The sequence below is a fragment of the Mycteria americana genome, chromosome 3 (genome assembly GCF_035582795.1).
Source record: "Mycteria americana isolate JAX WOST 10 ecotype Jacksonville Zoo and Gardens chromosome 3, USCA_MyAme_1.0, whole genome shotgun sequence".
In the NCBI taxonomy this organism is placed as follows: Eukaryota; Metazoa; Chordata; class Aves; order Ciconiiformes; family Ciconiidae; genus Mycteria; species Mycteria americana.
In genome coordinates this window covers 115,783,825-115,810,786 of record NC_134367.1, presented here as the reverse complement: position 1 = coordinate 115,810,786, position 26,962 = coordinate 115,783,825, and the positions used below count along the sequence as shown (strand labels likewise).

Sequence of the window (26,962 nt, the reverse complement as noted above, 5' to 3'; positions counted from 1 at the left end):
CCCCTCCGCGCTGGGGCCGGGCGGCCGCAGCGAAGCCCCCGCCCGCGGCAGGTGAAGCAGGGCCGGCAGCGGCGGCGGTTCTGGGGAAAACGTCTTTATTTACAGTCCTGGCAGGGTGCGGGCAGGACGAGCAGCCGGCGCCGGGGCAGCCCCCGCGGCCCGCCGCAGCTGGAGCCCCAGCGGGGAGGCAGCAGGGCTGGGTCGGCGGCTCCGCGCCACACCCCCGCTCGCAGGGAAGGATCGCACCGAGGCCGGGAAGTCTGGGCCGGGCGCTCCGGCCTCCCCGGCGTCGCTCACACCACGACGCAAGTCCCTTCGCCTTCGGTACCCGCAGGACACGGCGGGGTGAGCCCCGGGGGCTGGGGCTGCGTGCCTACAGCTCATCGGCTGGGCTGTGGGTGAGCGGAGCCTCCTCCTGCACCCCGCTCTCCTCCAGGGCCTCCCCTGCGGCCGGGAGGCTGGCAGCTTCCTCGCTCTCATCCTTCCGGCCCTTCTTCTTCTTCTTCCCACTCTTTTTCTTGCTCTGTTTCTCCCCCACGCTTGCCAAGTCACCCTTCTTGCCAGTCCACTTCTCCGCCAGGCAGCCTGGGGAGGAGAGGGGCAGAGGGGGATCTGAGGGAGAAGCGGGGCTCCCCCTGCCCTCGGGCAGGGCTCCCCTGCCCTCCCTAGCATGCCCGCGCTGCCCCGGGCAGCAGCCAAGACTTACTTGTGTCCTTCCCTTTTAGCACGTGGTCGGCGCAGAGAAACTGGGAGAGATCCTCCATCTGGTGGTGCCTGTACCAGTCCTCGATCACATCTTCGTACTCCTCCACCAGCACGTCGCACTAGCGTGGAGAGGAGACCTAGCTCCAGCCACGTGCCGCCAGGGCAGGACCAGGACCAGGGCAGTGTCAGGTGTCCCCTGTTCCTGGCAGCGCACCCCCAGAGCCCCTCTCCCCCTGTGCTCCAGCCCACAAGGCCACGGCGGCCACCGAGAGCCAATCCCACCAGGCCGGGTACCTGCTTTTTGAGGTCAGCCACCTCAGCGGAGGTCTCGTTCCACAGCTCGTAGGGAATGTCCATCACCACCTTGACACCCTTGTGCACCAGGTTGTGCAGGGTCTCGAACGTCTCCGACATGCCCTGGGGGAGCAGTGCTGCCCGGTGAAGCGGTGCTCCTTCTGCCGGGCTCCTGCTCTCCCCTGCCAGCGCTGGCCGCACGACCCTGCCCAGGGATGCAGGTACGTGCAAGCCAGCCAAAATCAGGGTCCCTGGGGCATCAGCATTACTAGGAGAGGGTTCAAGTGGCAGTAAGTCCCCCTCTCGCTGCCCAGACCCGCTCCCAAAAACAACAGGAAGACACAGGCCAGGCAAGACAGCCCCTGGCTCCCTCCATGCAGGCGAGGGCCTGCCCACCCCCCCTAGGACAGCACCCCACGCCAGACTCGGGGGCAGCACGGCCTCGCATGCTGGGTGCTGGCAGGGGATCCAGGGGACGGAAAGAACGAACCCCAGTTCAGTGCCCTGGCAGTGCAGGGGTGGGTGAGGGACGCTTGGGAGCAGGGGACTGGAGGACAGCCCTCACCTTTGCGAATCTGTTACTGCCGCTCCTCTCCTTGTGCAGGTTGTAATCCAACAGCCGCTTGCAGATGTTCTCTGTCACCTCGATTAACCGGATGTCCCTGCACGGAGAGGAGGGAGGGCTTGGGCACTGCCCCCCAAGAACAGCCAGGGTACAGGGCAAGCCTCAGCCCAGCCAGTGCAATGGGGGAGCGCTCTGTGGCTCCCAGGCTCCCCCAGGCTGCCCTGCCCTGCCCTGCCCACCCCACCAGCTCTGGCACGGTTTCATTTTCTCAGAGGAGCTGCGCGCAGCGCAGCCTGCCCACAGGTTCCCAAAGCCCCCGGCTCCGCAGACTGCAGGCAGCGACAGCAGGAGACCACCCGTCCCACTTTCACTTACGACTGCGTGTACTTGACAGCAGAGCCCTTCCCATCCAGGAAGCCATACTTGGTGTCAATCACCTCCTTGGTCTTGCCGGTCTCCTCAAAAGCGGATTTCAGCTCCACTGCCACGTATTTGCACACTGTGGGAAGGAAAGCACAGGCAGGTTAGGGGGTTTCGCCGCTCTGATGGGCAGTGTGACACAACACCTGGGGATGGGACAGCAGCAGAAACAAGCACCAGGAGTCGGGCACACTAGAGCCACCGTGAGCAGAAAACAGACGCCTCGGCCATTCAGAGAAGTAATCGGGAACAGCTCAACTGATTCCACTGGAGATCCCCTGAAGCAGGAAAGCCAGAATCAATGCTTCAGTGTAAGTGCATCCATGCAGCCAGCTGCTACGGCACAGCTGGGAAGGCAGACAGCACCAGTTCTGCCTGCAGGTTTCCTGACAGCTCCACTTTGCAGCCACTGAAGCCCCTGCCCCCGCGCCACAAGCCATTCCCTTCCTCCTGGAAGAGGATGAGGTATTTCCACAGTGCAAGCCCCAGCGTGGCTCACAGCTCCTCCTCATGACACCAGCACATCCCACCCTGTAACAGTTCCCCCAGCGCCCTGGGGACACGGGCTGTGCTGGGGACCGAGTGGCCAGCAGGGCTCAGTGGGCCGGGCGGCGGGACAAGATGCTGGCTATGGACTGTGTGACCGCACGAGGGGCTGTCAGCTCCAGCAACACTGCATGGGGTACTGCCTGCAGCAGAGACCACAGCACATGTTTTCTTTTATAAAACTAAAAAAAAAGAAGGAAACAAAAGCTTTATTTTTTCTGTAACAAAGAGTCCAACAGAGCTATAGAAACAGAGAGCAAGAGAAGAGAAATATCTCGGGGGTTTACAAGCAGAAATGCGGAGGGATGGAAACCAGGCATGGTGTGGCCATTCCTCCTCCAAAGCCGGGGTCCCAGGAGGCTGGAGAAAGCTTTGTCCTGTGCTGCGGGCTCCTGTTTGCCGGGAGCCACCTCTTCTTCAAGCCCTGCTTTGGGAGAAGGGCCAAGCCCCAGGAGGAACGGTCTGACAGCGATGAGCCACTGCATCGTCTCCCAGGCAATGATGGGAGTGGAGAGATGTGCCACAGGCAGAAAGAGAGTGAGGTGGCTTCTCCAGGGCTGCCGTGCATGTGCCGAGAAGCCCTGTGCGCACCTCCTGCACTTTCCTTTCTCTGCCGGCACCAGGGTCTGGAGGTGACCGCAGCCATTTCTCAGGTGGGACGAGAACTCCTTCCTGCAGTCCCTCTGGACTTGGGCCTCGAGGACGTCCCTCTCCACACCACACCTGCTGAGTGTCCCCACACATGCCAGGATTGCTCACTGCTGGGTCCAGTTATCCAGATGCTGCCCGCGGCTATCGCTGCACACTGACACAGGTTCCGAGCCTGGGCAGGAAGAGGAGCAGCGCGTGGTCAGTGCTCGCTATGATGCTTCTCTGAGGTTGTGCAGGTGCCACAGCGCAGCTCAGACGTCAGTGTCTCCAGAGCTGCTTCCCCGGCAGGGAAAGCTTTGCAAAGAGCTCCGGAGTTTCATTTCCTCTTTTTCTCTTTGCTGTCAAGCTCCACATGTCCCTGCACAGCAACGACAGAGGAAACCACGGCAGACAGCAAAGGTCCGTCATGGCCTGCCCTGGACTGCCTACAAAGCCTTTGGCTGCCTGTGAATCAAGGGGCTGCTCAGGGAGGAAGCATCACTGAGGTGGAACTGCGAGCAGCACAGAGGCCCAGCCCCAGCTACGAACCGCCGGGCGATTAGTGCCTATTGGAAGCAGCAGTAACTGCCAGGGCACCCCTAAACCTCTCACCTAGGGAAGGACGGAAGACAGCCGCCAGCAGGGACGCGCCGCGGGCGGCTCCGCTCCGCTCCGCTGCAGGGGCACTGGTGGATACTTGCTCCCGCCCATGCACACAGCAGCGGCGGCCACTGCACCGCACCCTGCGCCCACCCCTCTCCTCCGGCTGCGGGGGCAGGCAGGAGGCGGGCAGAGGGGCAGCCCGCAGGGGCGCACTCGGGGCTGCGGCCGCAGCCCCCGCACCAGTAACCCCCCGGCCCGAGCAGCCAGCGGGCGGCGGCCGATCACCGCAGCTTCGCCCAGCGAGCCGGATCCAGGCGCCCCGCCGGCCCACCCCCGGCCCCGCTTACCCTCGCACTTGCTGGGCAGTCGCACCCAGTCCGAGTCATCGCCTCCCGCCAACGCCGCCGCCGCCGCCAGCAGCAGCGCCGCTGCCGCCGCCGCCATGGCTCCGCTTCCGGGGCCGGACTTCCGGGAGCGCCCCGCCCGCCCCGACGGGTAACCATAGCAACCCCGCGGCACCTGCCAATCCCGGCGGCGCGCGTGGCCCGCCTGGCCAATCCCCGCCCGCCCGCCGCCAGCCAATCCGAGCGATCCGAGGGCCTGCTCGGCCGGCGTAGAATCCCTTCCGGGTCGCCCCGCTGAGTCCCCACGTGGGTGGCAGCGGGCGCGCACATGGCCCCGGCCCGGAGGGTCCCTTCCCGGGTCCGTCCGTTCCCCCCTCCCCCCCCCCCCCCCGCCTTCCGGGCCCCCTCCCTACCCCCGGGTAATTCGGGGTACTTCCGGGTCCCTGCCACCCACAAAAACGTGGCAGCCCCTCTCTCTTCCCCACCCACACGGGATCCCCCCCCAGCACCCCCAAACAACACTGGGGCCCTCCCTCCCTCCCTCCAGCATTTGGGGGTCTCCTCTCCACCTTCCAGAATATGTCAGGCACCTTCCACGCCCCCAGGCCAAACCAGGGGGACTTACCCCTCGGGGGTGGGCCTCTGCCCAGGCCCTCAGCTCTGGGTGAGGAGGATGGAGGTGAGGAGGGCATCGGAAAGCGCGACCTTCAGCAGCACCACCCGGACGGCCACGAGCAGGGCCGCTGAGGCACGGGCCAGAGGTGCTGCAACAAAAGGGACGGGGTGACGCCTGCCACAGGCGCCCTGCTGCCTCCCTGTCTGTGGTGGGGCCAGGCCGGGGGGAGTGTCCACGGGACTTCAGGCCCAACAGGCTGCCCAGGGCCTGTCCTGGGCTTTTGTCACCCTCACGCATCCCTGAGACACCTTGTGTCACCCTTGTGCTGTCCCTGAGTGCAGGCTGGCTCTGACTCACCTTCCCCATCCTCCCCACCCAGATGGAGCTTCATCCCCTCTTCCCCAGCCCCACAATGCTGCGGGGACCCACCCTGACCACCACATGGCCCCAGCTGGGTCCCTGCCAGGAGCCCAGCCAGGTTTTCTTCCCGGCAACTGATATTCCCACAGTGGCAGGACCCAGAGACTCACCGGCCATGCTGCCGGGACACGGCTCTGCCACCTCCTCATTGCCTGTGGGATGAGAGAGCAGCTGGGGAGGCAGCAGTGGCCCAGCACCAGGTGTGCAGTGGGGCCAGCCACAAACCCCTTCCTGCACCCGCTGGTTGGGGCAGCAACGTTGGCCCGCAGGGCCTTGCACCTGCTCCCCGCCGGCCCCCATCCTCGGGGGCCACCGGGGCACCAGGCTAGGCAGCAGCGGGCAAGACGGGCAGAAGGGGTGGCAGCAGGGCCGTACCCGTGACGCGGATGGGGCTGGAGCTGTGGGCCGGGGAGGTCCTGTTGGGCCCCACGTGGCAGGCGAGATCCCCCTCGGCCAGTGGGTCGTTGGGGAGGAGGGAGACGGCGCAGGCGGTGCCACCATCCTCCTGGGAGTCCCCATAGGCAAAGGACTGCAGGATGCTGCCATTCCCACTGGAGATCCAAACGGCATGGCCAGAGCCGGGAGCCAGGTCGCTGACCACGCAGACCACCAGCTGCCGGCGCTGCCCAGCCACCACCATGCTCAGTGGTGGGGCCAGGGTGGGCAGTGGCCTAGTGGCCCTGCCAGCTGTGGGGGACAGGGGTTAGGGGCACTGCATCCCCCACGCATCCCACCCACCGCGGCTGCCAGCTCTGCCTTCGCACCCAGGCTGGATGGCGTCCAGCCCTCCCGCCCCCCGGGGCTGTCCCCGGCCCCGTCCCTCCCGGGGGTACTCACGGGGCAGGAGCGGGAGCAGAGCGGCAGCCAGCAGCACCCAGGGCACCTCCATGGCAGCCGCAGCGCGTGGGGCTGCCGAGGGCTCAGCCCCCAACTGTCGCCGCCAGCTGCGTCGCCCATCACCTGGCGTCGCGGCGGGGCGGCCCCGGGGGCTGCGGGGACGGGCCTGCCCCCGGCGCGGGGCTCCCGCTTTCCCCGGCTCCCCTGCAGTGGCACTGCCCGCCTCCCCCTCCGGCAGCAGTGGTACCGCCCGCCCCCCCGCAGCGGTGGAGCGGTCCATCCCTCTCCGCCCTCCCGGCACTGCCGCCCCATGGAGCGGGCCCCGGCCCCGGCCCCGGCCCCGGCGGCGCCGCCGCCCGCCCCCTCCTTCGCCGAGGTGCTGCGGCTGGTGCGGAGCGGGCGGGAACCGCCGGGCGTGCGACATCCCCGCGCCTCGCCCACGGGGGACAGCCCCACCGCCTCGCGCCTGCCGCCGCCCACCAAGCCCTGGGAGAGCCGCCCCGGCCCCGCCGGGCCCTAAGCGCCGGCCCGCCCGGCCCCGCGGAGCCCCACCCGTGCGAGAGCTCCCCCGGCCACAGCCGGCCCCCAGCACGGCTCTGAAGACAGGTGACGTAGAAACGTACAAAATTACTCTTAAGAAGAAGCGTAAGGCTGCCCGCCCGGGGCACACGCCCCGCCCCCACCGGGCACCCGCCCGGCTTCCCCGGCGGCGGCCGGGAGGGCAGAGGGGGACGGAGGAGGCGGGCGCAGGTGGGGCGGGGCTGGTGGCTGGGACACGCTGACGGGGACACGGCGAGCTCCCGGCCCAGGGCAGCCGCGCATTACAGCGCTGCACGAGTGCCGAGATCCAGAGTCAGAGCCAGGCTGGAAAGCCCTCTGCTTGCTTCTGCTTCAGCCAGAGACAAGCGCACCAAAAAAAAAAAAACCACCCCACTGTGGTACTGCACCAAGACACGCGGTGCTGGGCTCAGTGACGCCAAACACTGCCCAGGGCAGGCCTGGCTCGGCCACCTTGGTCTCTTGCGGTCAAGGCTGCAGCTTCGTGAGTAGAACTTCGTGCCTTCTTCATGAGTTTCAAGGCATGCGTATTGAAATAAAGCGAAACAAAACACGTCCAATCACTTTAACACGTACCCATCATTAAGGCATACGTTTTGCAAGGATTTTTCTTCAAAAACCGAACTATCTCTCTCTTTTTTTTTTTTGTCATTTCCAGCATTCTCTTCATGCTGTTTATGACCTCTTCATCGTTGCAGCTGCAGCCAGTGCTCGGAGAACAAAGAACCCCCACCGCTCTCAACCCGGCAGCCTGGTGGGAGCAGTGATATTGCTTGATTTCCATACGCCACATCTCAATAGCTAGTGATCCTTTAGGAAGTGCAAACGAAGTTCAACAGAGCCACGTTTCCTCGCCATACAGCTTGGTGACCGCCCTGTCTCAATAGAAACATCAAATTAATCTTGCAAACGTTTGAAGAACCTGAGAACTGACTTAACACTTGACACCCACAGGGGGCAAAGACAGGACCAACACGTGCTTCCTCCCTGCCAGCAGCAGCATCGCCGTGCCCGAGTACAGAGCTACTTCACGTTGAGCTTTGTTTTTATGTTCATGGCTGCCAGCTCTGCCACAAAGTAACGGAAGACGTGGGGCACAGGGACAACCTCAATCGTGTCCACCTCGCTGCAGACAGAGCAGGAGTACCTCCTGTTGCTTGTCACAGAGGAGGAGTGTGGTGGTTTCTCCAGCACAGGAGATGTCATGCTGCCACAGCTCATGCAGACATAGGCTACGGAGCCATCGGAGCAGTTGAACAGGCGGTCTTGCAGCAAGAAAGATGTGCCATGAGCCAGCAAAGCGTCACGCTCCATCTCGCCGAAGCGAATCCCACCTTCCACGTTCCTCCCCTTGACGGGCTGGTTGGTGACAGCATCTCGGGGCCCCGTTGTCCTCACCTGGAACTTGTCCGAGACCATGTGGCGCAGGCGCTGATAGTATACCACTCCCACAAAGATCTCCGCCTCCAGCTCCAGGCCGCTGATGCCACTGTACATCTTTTCCGTCCCAAAGAAGTTATAACCCGCATTCACTAAAGTATCACCAAAGTATTTCAAAGCGGAGTTCTTCTCTGTGAAGGTGAAAGGAGTGGCGTCGTAGGAGACGCCGTGCAGCGCCGCTGACTTCCCTGCCATGCTCTCGATTAACATCCCAATGGTCATACGGGAGGGAAAGCCGTGAGGGTTGAAGAGGATGTCTGGAACCATCCCATTCTCCGTGAATGGCATATCCTCAACTGGCCAGAGCTGGCTCAGGATACCTTTCTGTCCATGACGGCTGGCAAATTTGTCTCCGACAGTTGGATTTCGGGGAACCCTCACAGTGATGCAAGCCTTCTTGAATTTCCCAGTGCCATGGTCATTACTGCATAACCTGACGTTGTCTACAATGCCAACTTCCTTATTCCTGTGTAGGTGGAAAAACAATCACAGCAAAGGTGTCAGGTGTGCTAATGATTTTTAGCTAGGAAAGGGAAATGAAGGAAAAAAACCAAACCACTTCAGAAGTCTCATCAAATGCCTTGGGACAGCTGGGGAACAACACTGTTCTTGAAAAGTACCATTCAGTAGCGAGGGAAATCAGACTGCATAAGAATTAGGGCAAGGAAGCAATACAACAGCATCACCCAAGTGCTATTCATTTGCTTTTTCTAATACTAGAAGCACAGCTACAACTTTCAGGTGATCAGGTAGTATGCCACCCATGATTTAAAATAAAGGTCATTTAAACCTGGGTCATCTATATCTGGCACTTTATCTGACAAACCGCATCCCAGTGACATCTGTTTTGTGTTAAGGCAGCAGTCCCTCTCCCTATCCCCAATAAATTCACACCGTCCTGGGGGGATACCAAAACGAAGAACCAGGTTCAGTGCAAAGCAGAGAGGAAAGTTCAGAGCAGAAAGGGAAGGCACAGCGTGAGCTGAGAGGGCTTTGCTAACAAGTGCTTTGTTCAGGGGTGTGCTGCTTCTCCAGATGAACCCTCAGCCTGATGTTCCATGTGCTAGGTGTCTGCTGCAGGCTTAATTGTTGTTACAGAGCTTTCAGCCCAAACTCTCCACTCGTTTTGGAGATGACAGCTAAGGAGTGAATACATTTTGTCCCATATTAAGACAAGGTTACTTTTCTCTTCCTCCTTTGAAGTCCTAATGAACACAGTGTTTGCATGTTTGCCTTCGCCTGTACCTAAGTTTAGCTTCCGTTTCAAAGCTATTATTTTGCCATGTCCAAATACAACCAGGGTACAGACCACCACAAAAAAACCAAAACAACCCAAACCAAAACAACAACTGTGCTTCATAAGCCTCTTCCAAGCTTGTTCAAACTTTTGAAGTCAAAGTCTCTGTCCTCCTTCTCTTCCAAGCCACACATAAGATCTAGCAGCGTATGCAGCACTTAGGACAGTAGGGAGAACTCCCTCTTAAGGGCCCCGGGCCTCTGGGGCAAATTGGAGGCAGGAGCCAACACTGAGAGCTGGGAACCTCATCTCTCTGTAGAAACCTAAATTATCTGATTTGGACCAAGAATGAACAAAAGCTGAATGGTACAGAGGTAAAATGGCTCTCTGGATAAGGAACCTGGACTAAGGCCAGGCTGGCATGAGAGAGCTGGGGAGCAGGAGCATGGGGTGGGAGAGCCAAAGAGGGCTCCACAAGTGCAAGGACAAGGCTGAGCTTACAGACGCCCACTACCACGTGCTGAATCTCTTAGCCCTGCTCTACGACCAGGATGACTATGTCTACAAGTCCACAACAGTCTCCCCAGTGCAGCTAAGGCACCATGTGTTATACAGTAATAAACAATAGCTTTCCCAGTAATGCCAGTTACTGTGTTACCCAAGTGCTTCTCAAACTAATTAGCCTTCACAATGTGAATAACTACGCAGTATTATCCTCACTATCAATGCTGTAGAGAGACATCGGTAAGGCCTGAAGTTGTACAGACAACTGGGAGTGCAGGATGCATTTAAATATATCAGGTTTTGTCAATGTTTTTGCTTCCCTTTCCTGAAAGAATTAAGAGGATTTTAATGAAAGCCTCAGCAGCCTTCTCTCTTTCAACTGAAGTTCAAAGATCTTACAAAACTTATCCCTGAAATATTCCAGGGGGAGGGAGGGGTGTAGTTGACACATTTTAATATTCTAGCAGTTTGGAAGCTGCAATGTTAATAAAATGCTCTTTGAACCCCTAATCCTGTAAAAACTTTGCTTACAAGGTTTTCTGGCAAGTCTCTGGGACCAGGCACTTTGTTTTGGTTTTCTGTTTGGTGTTTCTTTGGGTTTTTTAGACAGAACACCTTATGCAAGTCAATTAACAAAAAGCTACAGAAAATGACTGTGGGGGATGGGCAGAGGAACAGTCCTTGGGAGACAGCAAAACATTTCTGCAAGCTCTTTCTTTTTACCGGCCTCAGATTATCCTCCTGGGCTAAGTCAGCTTCTGCAGCATACACTGGCTTAGAGAAAAGCTGTGACACAGGCATGGGAGTCACCTACAACATTAACTTCATGCTTTCTCTGTCAAGACATGGACACTATCACATGAGGAGAAAAGGGAACACCTGGAGGAAAAGATACTGCAGCTCATCAGGGCCAACTGCTCTCAGACTGCTCACCACCAGGTATGTGGAGCCAGGAGGGACAAACTGTACTTACGGATAGTACACAGTGAAGGTCTCCCCTGTGTTGAGGTTCATGAAGCTGTAGAAGGGGTCCCCAGGCTGTAGGATAGAGCCAACAAAAGGCAGTCCATCGGCATCCAACTTCTCCATAATGTTCACATCACCAGGCCTGACACCAAATACTAAATTATCGCCTGCCCTGCTGGCTTTAAGGGAGAGATCAATGCTCTCCATCTTGATAACACTTCCATAGGCAAACCCTCTCTGCCAGGAAGATTTGTTCACAATCTAAAAAGAAGAAACAAAGGCCTGTTAAAGACTTGCTAATAACTTCAACAAAGAAAGCATTTCCATTCCCATCTGATGCTTACCTTTTTAACAGTGCCTTCCTAAACAAAGTCTCCCAGCAAGTCACCGTTCCAAAAGGCCAAAACCTCCTGTAACCCCAGTATTTTTCAATGCTGGAAGCCCACGGTCTTGCACAAGGGAGCTCCACTCTACTCTCACTACCTCCAGCATTACCTGTGGTAACAACACTTAACCGCTGTGCTCCTATATCTGCCCTAACAGAGTCTGTGGACTAGCAGAAGCAGAAACCAGGCTCTTCTCAGCTAGGTACCACCCTTCTTCCCAGTCCCCCACATCAAACTCCTTTACAGACAGCAGGATTTCTCCTTTTGGTGGCTTACCATTGCATCTTCCATGTCATAGCCGCTGTAGGAGATGACAGCCACAATTGAATTGGTGCCGATCGGATAGCTGTCCATACCATAATAGTCATACATGCTGGGCCGCACCAGAGGGCTCTGGGGAGTATGAAGGTGGTAGAGCTTGTTATCTGAGCGGTCCTTGTAGTTATAAACTGGAAACCCCATGGTTTGCTTTCCTATAGAGAAAGAAAGAAAATTGGATTTATTCAGGATCAATTCAAAGTTAAATCTATGTTTCATCCTCCCTCTATCTTGTTAAGAAGGAAGCTGGAAACACTTACAATTTAGAGGGATTATCAATTTTAAAACCCTTGGAATTTAATAATTGCCCTAAGTCCAGCTATAAAAGTTTCTATGAACCACAACACTCAATTCCTTTCATAACATTTCATAAGGACTATTTGCAATTTTCTGTCTTTTCTGCAATTTCAAAATCTCCAGTAAGGTTGGTGTGGTGTTTTTTGGTTTTGTTTGGTTGTTTTTCCTTTTTTTTCCTCTCCCCAGAGTTTCCCATAGTGAGGCACACCTTACATATTTCCAGGCCAAAAAGCATTTGCTTCTGCAGTATAAATATACTAGCAAGGAAAACAAGTTTTGAACATAGTTACATTGGTACTTTCAGAAAAGTATGAAAAAGTGATAGAGTTTTAAGGACACCTTTCTGATAATATTGTCAGAAATGTAATATGCTAGCGATGCTATCAAGGTAATGAGACCTGCTCTCTTGAAGTCCCTACCCACACACTTTCTCTTAGCCTGCCCTTTTTTTTTTTTTTTTTTTTTAAATAAGCTTCTTGCACATCACTTGCACCTCAGCTGATTGAAACCCCACTACATACCCTATCCCAACTTCTTTCAGACAACCAAATAAATCAATTTAAATCTTTGTCAAATAGTTGTCAGGAAAACCCCCTACCCTGTTGCCACAGTGCTGTATTACTCTCCTGCAACAGATGCCTAGCAAGTGTCCTCTCAACAGCTGCAGTGTCAAGACTGAAAGCAACTGTCAAGCAGTTGCTCACTGAAAACAGGTGGCAAGGAAACCTCACACTAGCTACCGCAGAGCATCTACTGTAGCTACCAGTCAGAAGTAGGTTAACCTCTGTCAGCTGTGGGGACAAGAGGACTGTTGGCAGCACAGTTGTCAGACACTAACACCACCAAACAGCTGGTGCAGTGCCCTTCACTTGTCGATATGACCAACAACATCAAATTAAGAAAAAAACAAACTAAACTTACTAAAGGCTTAAGGAAGGCACTATGAGTGCAACAGCCTAGAACTGCCCACTGGAAGGCAGCCAGGATTATAAACTTGACTTCATTTACTTTGTCATGAAAAAAACAGCTGTTAATCAACCTCAATGTTGAAACAACAGCTGGGAAGAGCTGTTATTTGGGAATGTGGGAAGACACACTGGAATAGACATGTGAGAGATTTTTTCACCTCTCCCTTGCCCAGGGACTTGCAGCATTAGGTACTACAGCACTTACCCATCTGGCACTGGTACATGTTTCGTGGACTTTGGTTGTGGTCGGAGAAGGGGATAAGGTTGGCCACCACGCTCAGAATGCTGTGAGGGAAAAGCTCCTGGTGAGTGGTCATTCCAGGCACCACCTCCGACTCCAGCAAGGCCACGTTCATGAAGATCTGCAAGCATCAAATTGGACAATGTTCATTTGCTTCCTTCTTCTAAAGGGAAGGAAGCAAAACAAAGCTGCCTCCATTGTCTTTTTATCTGTTTCAGTTTTAGTTGTGGTCGTTGCCTGCACCTTAGTGTATTAGCAGGCAAGAAAAATATCAGACAGCTGTTAAACTACCCATCACAATCACAGACCAGCTGCAAGGAAAGCAAGTCTGGAAATACAAAACTGCAGTAACATGTCCTCCCTCCTGTCTCCTATTTTAATTGTTCCAAATGGACAGGTTCCCCTGCAATCCACTGCTTGGCTGCCCATGGACAATTTGGAGAACATGATGTAACACAAGATGAGACAGCACACACAAGACAGCAATCCTTTGCCTCAAAACCTTCACTAAGTTAATACTGAGAGCAGATTTCAATATCTCAAAAAGATCCTTACAGTCCATCTAAGACATTTACTGGAAACCAATTAGCAGTGGTTGAGAAAACCCCTTTGCCACCCATGCTAGCCTTTAACACAAGCTCCCTGTGTCCCAACCTCAGCTCCTTTCACAAATATTTTCCAAAACATGGTTTTTGATGCTGGGTACCCCTGTAATAGTCAGAGCTTTATAAAGGAAATATGCAAACCCCACCTGTTCCAGAGTACCAATCCATTCATTCCTTCCATAAAACAGGTTTCTGACAGGCCGCACCATCCGGCAAGGGGTAGTAAAAATGAACAACCCAGGATACAGACTGGGTTTTCCTGTCATTGGTATAAGGACCACTTCTGCCCGTGCAGGAAATCTCTTCTCTTGTGTTATCTGTTTGTGCAAAGAAATAACAATTTAGAAACAGAAACCAACACTAGTTTAGTTAAGCTGCATCCAACAGGCTACACAATGAAAATGCCAAGTACAGGTGTAGCTACTAATATAAAATGGTGCAGAAAAGATTTTAAAAATACTTCTAGAAAAATCTCCACCGAGAAAGGACAGAATATGTCTACCTTATCTTTTTCAAGGAAAAAAGTTCTTCTAAAAATGATGACTTCATAAACAACAGACCAAACATACGGATATAAACAAGAAAAACAGAAAAGCCCACTCCAATACTAACATACAGCCAAAGATAACTTACTGGGTCAGATAAAAAAAAAAAAGGGGGAAGTTTAAAAAAAACTTCCAAACATGCCTATTTTTGATGCCTGCATATTGAGGATGTTTAGCTAAGAAACATTTTAAACAGGACAACCTTGAAACGGCGGAGGGTTTCTGCAATCTCAGGAGCCAGCTCCCACTCTACCCAGCCCACCACAGAGCCGTCCAACACAACTCTGTAACACTCTGCATAAGGCTTGCTTGGAGTTGCATCAATGGGGGTGACACCTGTGAGAAGAGGGGGTTGGTAGAAGGAACAGCCAAAAAAGCAAACAAAACACAGAAGTTATTTCTGCGGGAAGTCTCAATCCACACCAAAAAGCTTTCTGAGACATCAAAAAACTCCTACAGGGCAAAGCTGTAGATTACTTAATGGAAAATATAAAACATGCACAACTAAGAATGCCATTCCCCTCCCCATTTTTCTGACAGAAATAAGGATTCCCATTATTGTGGTAGTCACAAGTGAGCTGCAGTTTAATTCAAGTCACCAGCAGCATTAGAAAGTCACTGCTTGGTCCAATTTCTTAGAGGAATTACTGTGTAATTACTGTGTAATTCCTTGTGCTTAAGAGAACATCTTCACTATAGAGCACACAGCTAAGAGACATTTACACTGAACTTTACACTCTCCAAAAGGTTGACATGCGTGTACAAGCAACGTGCTACTTACCACTAAGCAGAAGCACAGTAAGTACAGGTTTAACTTGATTTCACCTTCTCGGGTGTACAGTGATTGTATCTGGAGAACCTTTCCCTGACACAGGTTTGCAGGGCAGAAAGGTAAAAAGGAAGACTGCTTCATTAAATGACCAAGCCAGTAAAACATACCTAGGGAACATAACAAAGGTGGAATGTCTCTCACGGGCACCATCTCCGTCACTATTTCACACACAGCTGTCATGTGGTTCATCAGACCGCAGGGTTCTCCATCTGGGGTGTCCACAGGACACAGGAACCCCCAGGATTCAGGCAGCAGCTTGCGGACAGTTGTAGTTCTCATCTGGGAAAATGCTGCCCCTCTGTGTACGCAGCGGAAGTGGGAAAGGTAGCGAATGAAATTCAGCTTGTCTCCCACCACACACAGACCGCTGTCCTGTAACATGCCCAGGCCTTGGGAACAAAATTGAGACTTATGTCAGGACGTCATCCAGCTTTAACAAAGGCAGTTTCTTATTTTTCATAGACAAGCCCTAAAGATGCTTACATGGGATCCCAACAACAGAAGGCACGTGCTGTTGCCTGTGCACAGGCAACTCAGTGACCTGTAAGAGGCCTAGAGACTTTAAATTCCAAGCTATTGCTTAAAATCCAACTCCTTTTAGAAACACATGAAAGTCACTCCCAGTGAAGCAACTTGCAGATTTGCAGCTGGTACTTTTTACTGAAATTCTGTAGCCTTCTAATCTCATTTAATTTTCTAGTGGGCATTCCATTACAACATCATCACACTAGACACTTCAGGGAAGAACCAGGTAAATTTGAAATATACATTAGCGAAGCAGTTTCTCTCCATTTAAGGTCACACAATCAATGGGGCAGTCCTGATAAACAAATGCCCCTTCTCTGTCTTACATTACACCTTCTAAGAAGAAATAATCTTTGGGAAAACAAATCAAAATACGGTTGCTGTTTTGGACAATGCTAAATTTCGTTTTGGCTATTTATCTGGGTAGAGGCTTTGCTTTAATAACTAACCTGTTTCATACCATGCATAAAGTCTATGCTTGAGGAAAAATCTTGCTTTTTTCCTCAACTATCCCCTTCCTCAAACCACCTTCATTAATTCAGTTACAGTGTACAATGTCTGCATACAAGCAGTTGTTTTCAGTTAAGAGCTCAGTTTTATGTTGTTTCTCATTCTGTTTAGCAGGAAAAAAAAAAAGGCTTCTTGAGGCTGAAGATTTACCGGTTTTAGATCGCAGGTTACCAGTTGCAAGAAGATATTCAAATGGCTTGGTAAAGTCTGTTGCCAGGCCGAATGCCTTCACCAAGCTGTCTGCATTTATGCTGATATCTGCCTTTTCTGCTCTTTTCTCCAAAACGAACTTAACAGATTGCAGCCAGCTTTCAAGCCTCTCCTATGGTTTAAAAGTGAGAGATTTAAATTTTAAACAGGAAAATAAAGGCTCAAGTTAGAACTTCACATCAGTTGCATGTGCTATAGAAATCCTCTGAAATCAGCAGGATGGACAACTTCTAGTGAACTGACAGTCTTCCAGCTGTATTTCCCACACTGACTTCATTTTATCAAAATGCTGACGGTATCACGCCAACACAGACCTGCAAGGAAAACACCCATCCAACAGCTTAGTAATCACTTCCATCCAGACCGGTGATGAGTCTGGCAAACAACATACGATAACAGAATTTTATAAAAACAAACAAAACCCAAAGCAGAAATTGTACCTATAATCTGACCACAACAACAACTCCACTGATTAGCCTGCTAAATACAGGGATGAAGTAAAACCACATTACTAGGTTTAGATACCAAAGTAAAACCGCATTATTAAGTATAGATACCAAAACTTGAAGGCCACGAACACACACTATTTAAATGTTGCTGAGACAATCTGAGATAGTGGACTGGACTTTCATTTTAACTGTAAATTTTATCACTGCTGTGATCTTAGATACTATATAAAAACAGGGAAAAGGACATAAGATACCCAACAACGCTTTGAACTCTTAGTAAAAATCCACTGTATACAGCCACACTGTGTCTACTGTATGCTCCAGTCTATCTAGGATCTTTCCATTCAAAAAAGGGGCTGTTAACTCACTCCCCTGCTGATCTGACAGGGCCAGGCAGGAAAGCAACCTTTTCTGGTTCCTGGTGGCAGTTCCATACAGCACTAAAATGCTTCACAGAACTCACTTGTTTTTATTTTATTTTATTTTATTTCTAAACTCACTGAAACCACTCAAGTAGTAGAGAGGTTTTAGTAGTCTTTCAATAAAACAATGCTAACGAAAATTTTGGGTAAAATGGAAAAGAAAGGTTAAAATAGAGTTATCTGGTAACTCAGGGAAGTATCTTTACTTGGGGATGGGAACTACTATTCCACAATGATTTTCATGGCATAGTCAAGCTTCTGAACAGGAGTACTTTCCTCCTGGCATTCTAAAATGAGGAATCCCTAGAAATAAACTAGAAATTCAATTAATATTGAATTGGAATAGATTAGGAAACTGCATTTTTATATCACCAGTAATAAACTAACTGCATAAGTCAGAAGCATGCTATCAACTTCCTGATCTGTAAAGGAATTTAAAGATGTGAGAGCAATGACAACATCATGAATCATCACTTTTGGAAGGGGGGGGGCAGTTATTTTCTTGTACATTTGCCATGTGAAACAGCAGCAACACCACAACAAGGCAGATCTTTACTACTCCCATATCAATTGATACAACAGAAGTATGCTGTTTCAAGACCCCCTTCAAACACCAGAAGGACTGGTATTCCTCCTTCCTGACTCACACCCTGAATGGGGCGCTTTCATTTGCTCTGGAAGGCTACGAAGCTCTTTATTCCAGATTTTGTACAGGCTTTTCTTCAGCATATTTAGTACCCTATACTGAGACAGCCAAGCCCTCCTCAACTACACTGCCTGGTTACACTACATCCAGCACTCTCTCAGCCTTCATAGCATTTCCAGGCTCCCAGCTCTTCAGTCTGGCTCCTGCACTTCTCCTGTCCCCATGGTCGCTGTGGGGTCTGGACTAGATGACCATCACAGTCACAGGCTTAAACCCCTTAAGACCTTACCTTTAAGAACATAAGGAAAAGCTGTCCTGGGGTAAGAACTTCTTGATTCATCAGACTGTCTGGATTATCCTCCATGCACTCCCCTTTGGCAAAAGCATACAGCTTCCGGGTCATCATACAGAGCAGGTAGAACTTTTCAGTTCTGTTTGTCAGGTGTATGCAGATACACTTGCTGGAGGAAGAGAAAGAAGGAGGACAACTAACACCATCTCTTCACGCTAGCTGTTCTTCAGGTTTCTCCTAAATAATTGCAAATCAAATTTTTTGGCTAAAAAGCCTAACAAGGCACAAGCTTTTCCAGTTTCCCTTAGTATTATATGAAAATTCCAAGAAATAATAATAAAAAAGCCCCAGAGACCGCGCTGAAAAATGATCAACTTGTCTTTTAAGGGGCTAGTTTTGTTAAGGATATACCTGGTTCATTAGATGAAGGTGAACCTTGTGAGAGATTGATTTTAAACACTCCCATGCTGGATGTCCTTATAAATATACAGTTTACGTAAACAGATATTTGAGTCAGGACCAGTCAACAGATGAGGTTTGCATGTTATTTTACAGTAGCTATAACACCAATCATAAACACACACATATCCACATACATGCGCCCCACCCCAAATCTGAGCTGGAAACTAGTAGCAAACCACAAAACACTTCTGTTAACACTATCAGTGTCCAGCCACAGAAAGACCAAATCTCCACTGCTGTCAACCCACAGGTGGAAAACTGTGGGCTCAACAACACTCTAGCACAAGCAAAAAGGAAAGCCACACCTAATTCCCACTAAAGCTGGTCGAATGCTTCCAAGACACTTGAGATCACTTGCTCTCCAAGACACAAGTGCAATAGTCTTCCATCAGCCCTCAAGGATTTTTTCAGCTTTTCACTTCTGCTCTACATTGCCCTCTGCTGAAGCCTTCATAACTTCACCGCAAAGCAAAACTCCAAAGGCAGGTTCTATCCAGGTAAGTTACAGTTCCAGCACTCTAACATACAGGGTACATCCCAATTAACGTTTTCACTATTCATCCTCTTCTGTCTCATCAGCAATCATCAGCAATACATCAGAAAATCACATCTAAATATCAACTGATACCCTCTCCTCAAACCATTGTGGGGATACGTGTGTCAATACATTAAAATACATATTTCTGAACACCATTAAATACAGATTATTATAATATCCTGGAGTCCCATCACAAACTGGCCACTGGCTATCATTTTATAAATGCATGTGAAAACTGTAACAAAGTGTGATGTAATATGGCAGAGTACTCTTAAATCTGCCTATAATTTCAATACAATTACACTGAATCACACACTCCTACATGCATACATACATACTTCAAAATGAAATCTGCAGCCTGTTCATTGCTGTACCACTCAGGAAGGTTAAGTTTTATTCTGAAGCTCCTTCCCAGGTATTCGAGGACGTTTTGCTGAGTAAAACAGCCTGCATCCACTACTGCTCTCATCATCTCAGTAATGCAGTTCACATAAAAGGTGTCACCTTCCTTTTCTTTGACCAACTCTTCAAAAATCTGGTAGTCTGGGAAATTAACTAATGCCTGAAAGACACAAGTGTATCAGATAAGAAAAACAAAGTCATAGCAACATCTGTCCATAAAATACACCAAAAGAACTAGGGCACCCCACTGATTTAGGTTTTCAGTCCTCTGGAAATACCCTTCCACTATGCAAACTGAAAAATACTGTGGGGTTGAGGTGCTTAGAGAGTAATGCAGGGGATATTCATACCCTGATGATGACCACAAGTACTCCCAATCCAATGAGACCCTTGGGAAAAAAATCAAACTTGCACCCTCTAAATTAACAGGCTTCTCTTGTTGAGGTAAGATTTACTAATATCTTTACAGAATGACCTCACTTACAAACATGAATTTAATTCACCATTGTCTCAAGCTGCTACTTATTCTCATGCAAACTCAAAGGCAATTTAGCCTTTTGATGACGGCTATTAGAATGAATTCACTTAGTTTCAGCACTTTGTATACTAAAGCTCATACTTGAAACCAATGTTCTTAGCTCTTGGTGTTATAATGGTTTCCTAGTTGCTTCTTTATGTCAGGGTTAAGCAAATATGTTGTCCAACAATGACTTCTGTATTTACCGATGAATGTGCCTCATCTTTAAGTAAACTGTTTGTTCATCACATGTAAGTAGGCTTCAAAAAGTTCAGGAAAAATTGAAGGCTGCATGAAAACAACACTAAGGCAGATTTCTTTATGAAAGGGGGCAATGTAAGCGCAGTTCTGCTGCTTGGTAATCATGATATACACAATTTGGAAGCAGCCAGAGCACGTGCTGCCTCTTGTCCAGCACATGCTGACTCTTGTCCAACAGAGGAGAGCACTGCGATGATTACAAAGCAAGAAGAAACCAGAATTACAACCAGAACAGAAGCACAGCGGGACCGCAGTAGCAGCAGTCTGCTGCAGTGGGACCTGGACAGGCCACAGGAAACCAGTACAGAACCGAGCTTGACTGATGCAGGGGGGATGCAAACCCATGGAGGGTGACTACTTATGGAAGAATTCAAACTTCAGACAACACGGCCTGCTTATCCTGAGATCTCATGAGCTAACAGAAAGTCAGTACAATTCCTTTGCGTATTAAAACAACCAGTAATCAGCTACTTTTCACAGAATCGTATAGCTTGGAAAAGACCTTTAACATCATCAAGTCTAACCGTAAATCTAACACGACCAAGTCCACCACTACACCATGTCCCTAAGCACCTCATCCAAACGTTTTTTAAATACCTCCAGGGATGGCGACTCAACCACTTCCCTGGGCAGCCTGTTCCAATGCTTGATAACCCTTTCAGTGAAGTAAAATTTCCCAATATCCAGTCTAAACCTCCTCTGGCGCAACTTGAGGCCATTTCCTCTTGTCCTTTTGGTAACTACTTTTGTTGAAACAAAAGTTGAAGTGTTGAAGAAAAAGTGAAATGCATTGTGCAACAGCAATGTGAATACAGGAGGCTGAAAGAAGATACAAATTCACTGAGGTTGATTTACATGATGCTTCCATCATGTAGTGCCACATGCCTCTGATCTGCTCTAACACTTAGCTCCTGTAGGTAAGGTCTGAAGTACTCTGGCTCTGCTACTAGAGAAAGCATGCTTTTAGAAGAGAATTTAAAAAGTCTTGGCTCAAGTAAAGCTTTTGCCTGCTACCCAAAGAACAGTTTATGTCTATCAAATGTGCTCAGATAGACCCTTCCAGATCTTCATTGCTTCCAGTTCCAATCAGAAACAGCATTTTATTTTTCTCCTTAAAAAAAAAAGCCAGTTCCCTGGTTTACTTTTAGATGGGACAAACTGACTTTCATGATTAATGTTCACTCAGTGAACAATCAGCTGTCACTCTGTTTTAAAAAGATTCCCAAGATCTTTCACATTAGGTGGCAAACTCTTACACCCTCCAAGAGTTATCCATACAGAGCATTCATTAGCAAAAAGACATGAAACCCTTGTGTAACTCCCCTCCTCTCTTGACCCTGTGCACACTTCCTCTGCTGCAGCCCAGTGTTACATTACAGGCATAGGCTTGGTTTGGACTATAGCTCTTCAGCCAGTATAGGAAGGATGACTGAAAATACTTAATATGGAATTAGCTTCTTCTTATTACTTAAATAAAATAAAAATGCTTAGCAAAACTTCTGTATTTATTCAACACAAAAAGCACTAGTTGTTTACCTTCAGAGCAAATCCCAAGGGAAGGAAGAACAACTCTTTCTGAAAAATGAAATTCACCATGACACAACCATTTTCCAAGTAGTGAAGGTTCATATTTATTGCAGTGTGCTCATCCTTAACACAGTGCATCACTACTCCTGCAAAAATTAACACAAAGACCAACGTGAGCTGTACAAAACCAACTGGTTGCATTGCTGTGACATGTCTGAGCAGTTGTGAGACAACTGAGAGAAACTTTGATTTCATGAGAGAAACTTTGGTACATCATGGCTGAGAACACGAGGCAGATCGCTAGTTTCAGCATCAGTCTCCCATTTCAAATAAACACACCAGCTCAATTCATTTCTTAGTGGACAAATGTCTCAGGACAGCCAGCACACTTGCTGAGAGGCTTGGAAGATGCATACAGTTTTTAAGAAAAGGAAAGCCTCAACTCTCCTGTCTTGTAACCTTAGGTTGTAAGATACAGCAACACACAGGCACTCTTCCTAATAGCATTCTGGGTCAAGTTTTCACATCTCTGTGTTTGGGTGGTATCATTGATGCAGTGTTTCCTGGTCCTGTCCCATGCTATCCACTTGCAGGACAAATAAATAAAACAAATTTGTTTTATTGAAAAATAAAACAAATGGGACTGTTTAAACTGGAACTGCCTCAAAATTAATTAATGTGGAATTACAGTGTGTGCTCAAGCACCATGGTCCAGTCAAACCAGCAGCTGGTAGCACCTGAGTTTAAAACTGTAACTCTTCTGGTTTAGTTAGATTTTAAACTCATTTTACTGAGTATACATGACAAAGGTATGGGACAGCCAAGAATCTAGTTAACCTGCTTAATGTAAATTGAATCTGCCACCTTGAAGCATGGAAAACAATTTCAATGAAACAAGTTCAGCAGTTTACACTGACTTCTACTGAAGGTAGGGTTTTAGTTACACCTTCCACATAACAAAAGGTTACATGTACTGCAAGGCCTGGAATACAATCTCCTTGCTCAGCATGGGCGGCTCAGACAGCTCCCACAAGGCCAGCACCTGCCTCATGCTTGTACTGTTATGGTGGTGTTGACCCTTTATTTTTATATGTAGTAAAAAATATAAACATTATACAAGAGCTACACCAAACTACCAAAAGACAGCCACAGATGGTCACTCCTGTTTGTCCTCGAGTAGTTACTAGCAGGATGCTGCAGGGAACTGTTCAGCTTACCATACTCTGTGAAACCAGGGCCTCTGTTTTTCCATTTGTGTCTTGACATTGCAAGAGGGAAATTTCGCCTGGGCATAATCAGCATCCTAATAACTTTTTCTAAGCCATTAATTATAAAGTAGCCTCCCATTTCCTGGCAGAAGAAGAAAAATCATTTTAATGTGCTTAGAAATTCATAACCCGGCATTTTAAGTTAAAGACAAAAATGCCTGTATTATATGTTAACAAAGATTAAATATTTGAACTATGAAACAGATAGCAAGACATACGTTTCAGCACTGCATTTGGAAAGGCTGCACTCCTTGCCAGTGACTATTAAGTCTAAACGTAGCAATCAGTGCAAGGAAAGGGATGCATGTTCCACAATTTAAAGGAAGAAAGAAAAAAACCCCAGAAAACCTTTGTGGTCAACTGAATGGCTTTGAAGAGCCGACATTAACTATTTTTTAAATAAATACTCTGAAGTTCTCATTTTGAGTTTATAAACCAGAGGGATCTTCAGTGCAGAAAACCTCTTTCTGGTCACATACAAGCTTACCACTGATAAATTTATAGCTCCCGAAACAGTATGCCATTAGACAAAAAGCATTTCAGTAGCGAGTAATACTATGAATGAAGGTACAAGCGGCATACTAGGGGGGCAGCAATAGTATGCCATTGTAGATTTTCTTTCATAGTTTGCTCACTCTTTTTGTGAGAGCAAAATATGGCACGAAATACTTCTGTACTCAATTTCCCACAGCTGACATGCTACTGGGGAGAGGAGGAAAAAGCCGCAGAAGACAACTGAGAATGAAAATGTCTCTTTCAATGCCTGTTCACCAAATCTTTGTCTCCACAGAGGCAGGCTCACAGCTACATAGCCTCAGTTGCTGGTTAGCAGTTGAGAAGTCATATACTGGAACTGTAGGTATCAGCACCAAACAGATCCCTGTATTCAAAGACAGTTGTGACTGCAAATTTTTCAAGATGCTGTATGGAACCCCCATAAATAGGGTACATTCAGAGAAAATAACAAGTCAAACTTGAAATAAAATATAAATGCTCAAGTTCTATAAAGAGAAACTGGCCTGAGATACTGCTCACGTAAAATACAGATTTTCCTGACCCACAAAATCCCCGTTACCTCTTCCTCCTCATGGTGCTGCATGAGCTCTTGTGGAGAAAGATTATACAGGTTGCACATCTTGGACTTCACCATGATTGGGATATACCCCAAGGGCTGTTTAATAGTCCCTTGTGGCATGCCATTCACTGACCAGCTGATGTCAGCCTAAAATGACACAATGCAAACAGTGAGCAAATTAAGTTGCCCTTTTAATCTTTCCTGCTATATTAACTGTACATTTAATATAAACACAATCTGTGTAACAAAATTCTATCACTGTAAAATGGTAATAATGATAATAAAAAGCAGAACTAGTAGGTACATGCATAAAGATCACTCCATGGAAAACAGTCAACATGGGTTTACAGAAGAAAGTTGTACAAGTCTAGAACTAGGTAAAGAAGCTGCTAGTAGAGTAAACAAAGTTGATACAGTCTACTTTGCCTTTCAGACCCTTCAACAGAGCAGCCTAAATAAAAAAGGCAGCCACAGGATATGAAAGAAAAATTCAGATGTTAACAAACAGTTAAAAGAAAAAGTAGAAGAAAACAGAAACTGCTCAATGAAAGGACATCAACACTACAAGCCTGCAGAGACCTCTCCTAAGACTTGTTCCCTTAACACATTCATGAGTGATCCGAAAAGCGAGAAAGAAAAGTGTCTGTGAAGGAAAATTATTTATTTACAATAACAAGATCTGGCAGTGGGTCTGCAGAAGGACCCCTTGACTGTAAGAAGACCCCTTGACTGCAAGAAACAAGGTGATAAAATGCACTGTGGGAGCAAACAATCCTAACTTTACATGCAGAATGACAGGCTTTAAAAGAGCTGCTGCCATGCAGGAACGAAACACCAGCATTGCAATACAAAAACATTGGTTCAACACCTAGCAACAGTTAAAAGAGTAAATCGAGTCTTAGGAATTCCTAGGAAAGGGAAAATTTAAAGGGGCACAGTAACATTTGTTATGCGCCCCTCTAAATCCACGGTACAGCCTTACACCAAGATCTCTGCACAGTTCTGGTCTCCAGCGTAAGCAATGACTAAAGTGGCCCCCATATGAGCAGCCACGCAGCAGACCAGGCCTCACCTCTCACCTTGGGGAAGCGAGAACTGCAGGAAGAATCTGAGGGAGGGGTATGTGATTAAAGGCAGCACGGTGGAAACAGGGAATGATTACACTCTGCTTCCCACTGTGCAAGGGCAGGGAGTGGGAGAGACCAACCAACCTGTCCAAGCACAAGGCAATACCTTCTCATGCAAGGCACAGCAAAATGTTTTGTTCCAACCGTTCCAAACATTTACCTGGGTTCAAAAAATAATTACACAAACCAACACTGGAAAAAAGATGGGAAATAATTCAGGTATGAAAAATAAAAGCATCTCTAGCTCAGGAAAATCTACGAGCCACTGGGAAAATGGCTGTGAACAATCTGCGACTGCCCCGCTTTCATGTTCAGATAAGATACTGCACTTACAGTTGCTTTTATCACTGTTAGTTGTAATACTTTGGATAAACTAAAAAAAAAAAAAAAAAAAAAAGAAAAAGCTGAAATTGCAAGCAAACATTCCCTTGCACCAGGTGCCTCGTGCAAATGTACAGCTCAGACACAATAACACAAATTTTAATAGAAAACAGCAATGGCTGTGCAATCCTTTACACGGTGCAAAGGAAAACATTTGCTGAGGATGCTTCTTCTTCTCTAGGCAAATTTCAGAGCAATTCAGAAAAATGATGAACATGCGATGTGAACAAGAGGGATTTATAACTCTGGACTTCTACACGGGAGCAACACTGCTTTTGAAACCTGGATTCCTGGAGAAGCAAGATTTGGATTGTCACGCTCCCTGGGGTGACACAGGTCTCCTTCCAAGGTCTTCTGAACTGGCTGGCTGATTGCAAGGCAAATTTGACAGCACAGTAAAGAACACAGCTAGGGTCCCGTGGAAAAGAAGGGCGGCGGAGACGGGGCCTGTTACGAGCTCCGGCTTGAAGGGAAGTTTGCGCAGTGAGCTCATACTTCACCAACACCCGAGACTCCACGCGGGACAGAGCTCTTAGAAACCCCCCTGAAGCGGGTGAAACGAGGAAGGGGTCCCTAACTACAGCACACAGGCATGCGTGAAGGGCTCAGCTGGCTCTGCTCCCCACGGGAGCGGCGGCGTGGGGCTACCCCGCGTGACAAGGACACGCGTGCCAGGCGGGCGGGACCCCGCCGGCGGCAGCGGCCGGGACACTTACGGCGATCCTGCCGCGGTAGGTGCTGCGGAGGCCGCGGCACTCGGCGGGGAACACCCTCCTCTCCTGGCAGACCGTCCCCGCCGGCACGGCGGGGGGGGCGATGGACACCCCCACCACCGCCAGCGACAGCCGGCTGTCCTTCAGCGCGAACTCCAGCGGGGAGAGATCCTGCAAAGGCACCGGATGAAGCGCGGGACGGGGGGCGGCAGGAGCCCGCCGGGAGGGCCCGGCCTCGCGCCCCCCCCCGCCGTCCCCCCCTTCGCCCCCCAAACCTGCACGGCGCGGTACACGCCCTCGCTGACGGCGTAGTTGAAGGACTCGATGTGGGCGCTGGTCAGGTCGCGCCGAGCCCCGCTGCGCCCCGGCAGCCGCGGCCGCAGCCGGTGCGGGTCCCCGCCGCTCCCCGCCATGCCGACCCCGCGCCTCCGCCTCGCGCCGCCTCACGGGAAACGGCGGGGGCGGGGGCACGGGCACGGGCACGCGGCGCCGGACCGCGTGCAGGGCTCGCCGCGCCGCCGCCAGGCCGCCGGGGGGCGCTGCGGCACCCAGCGCCGCGTGGGGGGAGCGCGCCTGCGCACAGCCGCCGCCCAGCCACCGCCCCGCCCGCCGCCTCTCTGCGCCACAGAGGGGCTGCCAGGCCTGTGACCCACAACCACGGCCAGCCGTGTCCCCCCCTTTCCTGCCCCCACAGCCACGCCCAGCCGTGTCCCCCCATTTCTGCCCCCTACCCTGTGCCCCACAGCCACCCCAGCCGTGT

The 26,962-nt window shown here is 49.9% G+C and overlaps 3 protein-coding genes and 1 long non-coding RNA gene across 8 annotated transcripts; 1 reads left to right on the top strand and 3 right to left on the bottom strand.

Moving 5' to 3' along the window:
* Positions 1 to 77: 77 nt before the first annotated feature.
* Positions 78 to 4,302, bottom strand: CNPY3 (canopy FGF signaling regulator 3). The gene is made up of 6 exons (XM_075496654.1): positions 4,111 to 4,302; positions 1,940 to 2,063; positions 1,565 to 1,661; positions 1,000 to 1,122; positions 707 to 824; positions 78 to 585 (listed from the first exon to the last, which is right to left on the bottom strand). Exons 1-6 carry the CDS (start codon positions 4,205 to 4,207, stop codon positions 374 to 376), a joined length of 771 nt encoding a protein of 256 aa, XP_075352769.1. The 5' UTR covers positions 4,208 to 4,302; the 3' UTR covers positions 78 to 373.
* On the bottom strand, positions 2,722 to 6,714 carry PTCRA (pre T cell antigen receptor alpha). Of its 5 annotated transcripts, none has more exons than XM_075496660.1 (5): positions 6,604 to 6,714; positions 5,519 to 5,830; positions 5,254 to 5,295; positions 4,733 to 4,871; positions 2,722 to 3,539 (listed from the first exon to the last, which is right to left on the bottom strand). In XM_075496660.1, exons 2-4 carry the CDS (start codon positions 5,781 to 5,783, stop codon positions 4,762 to 4,764), a joined length of 417 nt encoding a protein of 138 aa, XP_075352775.1. In that variant the 5' UTR covers positions 5,784 to 5,830; positions 6,604 to 6,714; the 3' UTR covers positions 2,722 to 3,539; positions 4,733 to 4,761. The 5 variants fall into 5 exon arrangements, with proteins under 5 accessions (XP_075352775.1, XP_075352774.1, XP_075352771.1 ...); XM_075496659.1 differs by lacking the exon at positions 6,604 to 6,714 and adding an exon at positions 6,002 to 6,132 and having other exon boundaries at positions 5,519 to 5,845; XM_075496656.1 differs by having other exon boundaries at positions 5,254 to 5,830.
* LOC142407321 (uncharacterized) lies at positions 6,273 to 8,772 on the top strand. The gene is made up of 2 exons (XR_012774889.1): positions 6,273 to 6,586; positions 7,197 to 8,772. It is a non-coding gene; the product is annotated as an uncharacterized LOC142407321 (long non-coding RNA).
* On the bottom strand, positions 6,839 to 26,633 carry POLR1B (RNA polymerase I subunit B). The gene is made up of 15 exons (XM_075496648.1): positions 26,478 to 26,633; positions 26,206 to 26,373; positions 23,982 to 24,128; positions 22,856 to 22,988; positions 21,648 to 21,784; positions 19,270 to 19,493; positions 17,929 to 18,100; positions 16,063 to 16,234; positions 14,985 to 15,266; positions 14,248 to 14,381; positions 13,647 to 13,817; positions 12,860 to 13,016; positions 11,348 to 11,544; positions 10,693 to 10,946; positions 6,839 to 8,444 (listed from the first exon to the last, which is right to left on the bottom strand). Exons 1-15 carry the CDS (start codon positions 26,613 to 26,615, stop codon positions 7,562 to 7,564), a joined length of 3,369 nt encoding a protein of 1,122 aa, XP_075352763.1. The 5' UTR covers positions 26,616 to 26,633; the 3' UTR covers positions 6,839 to 7,561.
* Positions 26,634 to 26,962: the final 329 nt, after the last annotated feature.

What these genes read in the sequence shown, in the direction of transcription:
- CNPY3 (XM_075496654.1), bottom strand. Translation starts at nt 4,207, where the DNA reads ATGGCGGCGGCGGCAGCGGCGCTGCTGCTGGCGGCGGCGGCGGCGTTG. An exon ending in GCTGTCAAGTACACGCAGTC is followed by an intron (nt 1,662 to 1,939) that starts GTAAGTGAAAGT and finishes CTCTCCGTGCAG; the next exon opens with GGACATCCGGTTAATCGAGG. An exon ending in GCAGTAACAGATTCGCAAAG is followed by an intron (nt 1,123 to 1,564) that starts GTGAGGGCTGTC and finishes CTGCTCCCCCAG; the next exon opens with GGCATGTCGGAGACGTTCGA.
- PTCRA (XM_075496656.1), bottom strand. Translation starts at nt 5,713, where the DNA reads ATGCCGTTTGGATCTCCAGTGGGAATGGCAGCATCCTGCAGTCCTTTG. An exon ending in GTGTCCCGGCAGCATGGCCG is followed by an intron (nt 4,872 to 5,253) that starts GTGAGTCTCTGG and finishes CTTTTGTTGCAG; the next exon opens with CACCTCTGGCCCGTGCCTCA.
- POLR1B (XM_075496648.1), bottom strand. Translation starts at nt 26,615, where the DNA reads ATGGCGGGGAGCGGCGGGGACCCGCACCGGCTGCGGCCGCGGCTGCCG. An exon ending in AAACCCTCCGCCGTTTCAAG is followed by an intron (nt 13,818 to 14,247) that starts GTTGTCCTGTTT and finishes TTGCACAAACAG; the next exon opens with ATAACACAAGAGAAGAGATT. An exon ending in ATGACATGGAAGATGCAATG is followed by an intron (nt 10,947 to 11,347) that starts GTAAGCCACCAA and finishes TCTTCTTTTTAG; the next exon opens with ATTGTGAACAAATCTTCCTG.